The sequence below is a fragment of the Eucalyptus grandis genome, chromosome 8, assembly GCF_016545825.1.
Source record: "Eucalyptus grandis isolate ANBG69807.140 chromosome 8, ASM1654582v1, whole genome shotgun sequence".
NCBI classification, from domain to species: Eukaryota; Viridiplantae; Streptophyta; class Magnoliopsida; order Myrtales; family Myrtaceae; genus Eucalyptus; species Eucalyptus grandis.
In genome coordinates, this window is record NC_052619.1 from 53,691,442 (window position 1) to 53,697,469 (window position 6,028).

General features: G+C 38.8%; 2 protein-coding genes across 2 annotated transcripts; both read left to right on the forward strand.

The window, feature by feature from the left end:
• Positions 1–240: 240 nt before the first annotated feature.
• On the forward strand, positions 241–1,828 carry LOC120286265 (disease resistance protein RPV1-like). The gene is made up of 2 exons (XM_039300126.1): positions 241–764; positions 1,090–1,828. Exons 1-2 carry the CDS (start codon positions 241–243, stop codon positions 1,826–1,828), a joined length of 1,263 nt encoding a protein of 420 aa, XP_039156060.1.
• A 965-nt stretch (positions 1,829–2,793) lies between these two features.
• On the forward strand, positions 2,794–5,654 carry LOC104415080 (disease resistance protein RPV1-like). The gene is made up of 2 exons (XM_039300217.1): positions 2,794–4,535; positions 5,392–5,654. Exon 1 carries the CDS (start codon positions 2,799–2,801, stop codon positions 4,419–4,421), a length of 1,623 nt encoding a protein of 540 aa, XP_039156151.1. The 5' UTR covers positions 2,794–2,798; the 3' UTR covers positions 4,422–4,535; positions 5,392–5,654.
• Positions 5,655–6,028: the final 374 nt, after the last annotated feature.

Below are 6,028 nucleotides of genomic sequence, written 5' to 3' on the forward strand. Positions count from 1 at the left end.
TGAGTCTCCAAGAGCCCCGCTTTTTGGTGTTTAAAAAGAACCCTGGCATTTTGTCAACTTTGATTGGCGGCAATGAATCATTCTTAGTACAGAGATCTCATGGCTCGGAAGTTTTTACCATCTCTGGCTGCCGCTGCTTTTGCTGCTATCCTGTTTCGACTTTTTGTTCGAAGAGGAGATCGAGCGAGATCAACGGAGGAGAGTGCAAAGGGACGGCGCGCGTGTGAAAATGATGGAACAATGCGAGACGCTTCTTCCACTCACGCTTCAACAGAAGGTCAAGAAGTGGCTACTTCATCGGGATATGACTATGAAGTATTCTTGAGCTTCAGAAGAGGACCAGATACTCCAGCAGTTTTTACCGACTTCCTTTACACTGGAATGATAGATATGGGAATCTGCGCATACAAGGATGATGAAGATCTCCGAAAGGGAGAAGAGTTTGGCCCGAGACTTCTCCAAGCAATTGAGCAGTCGAGGATCTCAATACCTATCCTTTCTAAAGGTTACGCCTCCAGCGTATGGTGTCTCAAGGAGCTAGTCAAGATGGTGGAGTGCCACAAAACAATGGGACAAAAGATCATGCCCATTTTCTATGATGTGGCTCCTTCAGAGGTTCGACACCAAACTGGGGGTTATGGAGAGGCCTTCGGTTCACATGAAAAAGAGATGCGACACGATAAAAAGATTGTGCAAGAGTGGAAAGATGCTCTCACTGTAGTCGGGCAAATAAACGAATGGGACCTACAAAGCATGTCCAACAGGTGACTTATTTTAGCATTCCATCTCATGTGTCTTGGATCATTAAAACTCGTTGCATTTCATATGGTTTCTTTTCTGGATTTGTGTTAGCCTTTTTGAAATTGAATTCCGTGTTATTGAAATTATACTGCAGAAATCAAATTTTTCCCATTTTATTCCAAGCAACATTTTTTCCAGTTCACTTCATTTCAATACCAATGCTAATTCATCTACAATGGAATAAATCCTTGAAGTAACACATTTCGAATTCAATTTGGTCTTCTCAGAATTATTTTAATGTTTACACAATTTTCTAACTCATTGTCTTTTGTCTCCAACTAACTCTAGGCGAGAAGGTGAGTTCGCAAGAAAAGTTACCCAAAAGGTTTTGAGTGAGTTGAAAAAGGCTTATCTGGCAGTATCAGAGTGCTTGGTCAGTGTTGACAACCACATGGATGCAATCATGGAAATGATAGGTGCTGGGACAAGTGAAACACGAATTATAGGAATCCACGGGATGGGTGGCATCGGAAAGACAACTACTGCCAAAATGATCTACAATCAGCTTTCACACGACTTTGAGAATTGTTGCTTTCTTCAAGATATTCGAGAAACGTCAAAAGGTTATGGCATTCAATGCTTACAGAATCAGCTCATCTCTGTCATCCTCAAAACGAAATGGATGGATATAAAAGACATTGATGAAGGAACTCAGATGATTAAACACAGTTTGTTTGATAAAAAAGTCCTCCTTCTTCTTGATGATGTGGAAGAAGAGAATCATATTAATGCACTTGTAGGTAAATGTGATTGGTTAGGCAGAGGGAGCAAAATTATTATTACTACAAGAAACAAAGATATTCTCGAGGTTCCTGAAGTGGACTGCAGTTATGAGCTTAGTGGCATGGATTTTGATCAATCTCTTCAACTATTTAGCAAACATGCCTTCAGAAAAGATAATCCTTTGGATGAGTATATCGGCCAATCGAAGAGGGCAATAGGCATTGCTAGAGGTCTTCCACTGGCTCTTGAGGTCATAGGCTCACTTTTATGTCACACTAAAAGGAAAAGTGGGATCTCACATTGAAGAAGTTGGAAAATGTTCCTCATGCAGCAGTTCAAAGTAAGTTGAAAATAAGCTATGATGCATTAGATGTTCGACAACAAAATATATTCCTCGATATAGCTTGTCTTTTCATCGGATATAACAAAGACATTGTCGTTTATTTTTGGAATGAATCTAAATTTCCGGAAGAAGCCATGGAAGTTCTGCAGAACATGTCTTTGATAAAGATTGAAGAGGATAATATCGTGTGGATGCACGACCAACTCAGAGATCTCGGAAGAGAAATAGTTCATCAAGAAAGTTATATGAAAATAGAGAATCAAAGTAGGGTGTGGGATCCCAAGGATGCATTGGATTTGCTGAGGAGACCTAAGGTAAAAACCTCCCAATATAATTCCTGGAATTTAAGGATTTTTTTCCCCAAGAAAACTGGTTAATTTTTGTGTTCTCTAACACTGTCACGACTTCGTCAACCTATATTTTTGCTCTTTTAAGATCACAGGAGTGAAAGTACTCAACTCAACTTAATATTGTCGACTTGAATAAATGCCTTTCCCTTCAACTTTTTTTAATTTTTTTTTTCCTTTGGGCAGGGAAATAAAGCAGTTGAGGCTCTTTGTATCACGTTCGACGATTGGCGGCAGTATTGTTTTACCTATGAGGACTTTAAGAGCCTAAGGAATCTAAGATTCCTTGAAGTGAACTGTTGGGATAGATTTTTTCATGCAGAAGAGAGGCTTCTTTGGGGCGAATCGTCATCAAATCTTATTCCTGAAAATTCAAATCTCCTTCCACAATTACAATGGCTTTCATGGCATGATATTCCCTCAACATTTAACATTACAAATTTCTTCATGAAGAGTGTAGTTATTCTTGATCTATCTCGGGAGTCAAATTATGGATGATTGGAATGGGTGGAGCCACATGAAGGTATGTTATATGCTAGACAACATTATTATAACGTCTTATCAGATTCAGAAGTAATCTTTGCATGATTTTTCTTTTACAGGTGATGAAGAATTTGAAAGTTTTGAATTTGACCAGTTGCCATTGCTTAGAGAGAACTCCTATCTTCTCTGCTCATTCAAATTTAGAACGTTTGATCCTACGGGGCTGTAGATCATTAATCACAATTGATAAGTCAATTTGTCAGTTGAAACACTTAGTTTTCTTAGATTTAAGCTATTGTGAGAATCTTCAGAGGTTGCCAAATGAGCTAGGTCGATATCTTGCAAGACTTGGATACCTATCTCTTAAATGGTGTCGATCATTGGAGAGGCTTCCGGATTCAATCGGATATTTGAAATCTTTGATTGACCTGAATATATCCGGCATGAGGATTGAAGAAATACCTGATTCTATCGGAAATTTGGAAAATTTGAAAGTAGTGAAAATGGAGGAGACTGGCATAAGGAAAATACCTGATGCCTTTTGGACGATTGAGAAGCTTGAGGAAATAGTAGGCAAATGTACACCTCATCATAGAGTCCATGTGGAAATTGGCACTTGCATCTACAAGAATCAATCCCTGAGGATCTTGAAATTGACACGTGCGGATATATACGCATTACCAAGGCTTCCTGAAAGTCTTATTGAATTACGACTGTCTGAGTTGTACATAGACATGTTTCCAGATCTCTCAAACCTCACTCATTTAAAGGAATTGGATCTGGTTTTCGGCCGACCTGATTCTGATGTGAAATCTTATGCGCCTGTGGAATGTCCGATACCATGGTGGATGGGGAACTTAAGCAAACTGGAGTCTTTAAAACTGGACTCTGATTATGTTACCACCTCACCAACAGAACTTAGCCTCCTTCCTCATCTCAATGAACTTTGCCTCGTGTGCCCTGTTCTACGTTGCCTCCCAAGGCTTCCCTCAAGTTTATCATCCTTATGTTTGAAACGTTGCTACTCACTTTGCTCAATGGAGGGTCTATTGAATTTGAAGAAACTATCATCTCTCGAGATTTCATCTGCTGCAATTATGGACATTCAAGGCCTTGGTTGTTTGGAGAACCTACGAGATTTGCGACTTTTGAACCTTCAACAGGTGGGGAGACTACTTGATCTAAGCAATTTAAACAAACTAAAGTGTCTTGAAGTACGAAATTGTGGTAATCTGGTTGAGATTCGAGGTGAACTACCACAATCTTTGCAAGAATTGTTGATTTCTTATTGTGAATCTTTAGAGAAGTTGCCTGATCTGTCCAACTTGAAGGAACTGCAACAGGTTGACATAGCAGGTTGCACGAAATTAAAGGGCGAGGCAATTCTCAGCTCCACTCGGAGAAGTCATGCAAATTTGTGGGAGAACCTACAATATCTGCGGATTTGTGGCCTTGGACAAGTGGAGATACTACCCAATCTAAGTAATTTAAAGAAACTAAGATGCCTTCAAGTAGAAAACTGTGGTGATCTGGTTGAGATTCAAGGTGAACTATCACAATTTTTGGAAGAATTGAATATTTCTTCATGTGAATCTTTAAAGAAGTTGCCTGGTCTGTCAAGCTTGAAGGGATTGCGAAGGGTTAAAATATATCGTTGTGGGAAATTGAATGTAGAGGCAATTTCTCGGCTTTGCTTAGAGATGTCAATTGAATTTGTGGGATAAGACTGTATCTGAATGTGAGGGAGAAGATGACGGATAAGTGCACGTTGCTCTTGAAAGCTTCTTGATCCACGGCAACAAATTGTTCCCTTCTGTTCAGGCTTTAAATGAATTGAGGTATGTTATTTCGTCAGGCAACCAATGTTTTCCATTTTTTGCAATCAAATTCTTTTACAGATATAAAAAGTTTTACTTGTGTTTTTTAATGACCTTTTTGCGAGTTCATGTCTGAAAATCTGATGAAGGTTTATGATACCTCTGAAAAAGTAGAGGGTTCTTAATTATGTACAAATATTTGTCCTTGTTTCCTAGTTTGGTTTGACTTTTTAGCTGTATTTTGTTTGTTTGGTTTCTCCCTGCTTTGATGTTTCCTAGCTGGAGGTATGCACGTCGATTGCATTATTTTTATTTGAAATTTAACAAATTATTAGAGATCCTTGTCGATTTGCTGCTTCATAAACTCGCTTCACATTGGAGATAACTTCGTTATGCTATAAATAATTAGATGGAATGTGTGTTGGAAGCTCATATAACTATGATTCTCATCCTGCAGCTTTACAGCGTAATCATCTCATTGTTGCAACTGTGAAGAAGACAGACACTCTGTATTGATATCCTTATGTTTAGTTTATTTTCTAGGAAAGTTGCGCTTCTTAGTGGGATTTACAAATGTTATGGAGAAGTTATAAAATGAAGAAAGAGGAATTTCACTTGGCCGGCTAAATTCAGTAATATTGTTGCCTAGGACGATTATAAGTCTCACTTGGCATTAGAAATCATGTAAATGAAACTCGTGTGATCTCCATTATTGCCTACATTTTCTAGAAATGGTTCTGCTTAGGTGATTATCTGTCATAGAAGCCCTTCCACTCATCTCAAGCTGACAAGAAGTGTTAAGGGAGACATCTGCCAGTTTCTGATTTTGCTGTGAGGAATTAAAGCTTAAGAAACTTACAAAAAACTTTTTGTGTAGGGAGCTGTGGCTAACTGGGCAGCTGAATAGATGAAGACTGAAGAAAAGCAGATAAAAGATGAAATTTGATGTTGACCGTATTCCCTCTCACAATCTTGGGGTGGTTAACCCTATATTATATCTGTTTTAGGGGGTAAAAGGGCTATTTAGGCAAACCTGATTGTGGTTTTTTTCTTTATTATGGCCCACAAAAATGATTATTACATCTCATCTAAATGTGTGTTCTCTTCATTGTTATGCAATAGAACTTGCTTATCAGTACCCAGATGGTCTTTTATAAGAAAACACTTGAAGGGCTTGTCTGGATAGGGAGAAAAATTGTGTGCTTAAAGGGCTGCTCGAGGTGGTATTAGTTGCTCCTGCCAAAATCAAAATCAGTTCATGGACCTCTTGATGTGAAAATGGTGTTCCAGATTGTCTTAGTCATGAGTATGATGGTCACTCGCAACACGAGAAACACAAATTGTTGGAATTCATGGAATGGGCTATGCTGGAGAGATGACCCTCGCCAAACTAACCTACAATTAACTTTCACATGGTTTTGAGCACTATTGCTTGTTTTTTCCTGACATCCGTTGAAGCTTCAGATCCCAATGGCATTCAGTTCTTGCAGAATAACTCATCTCCAATATCCTTA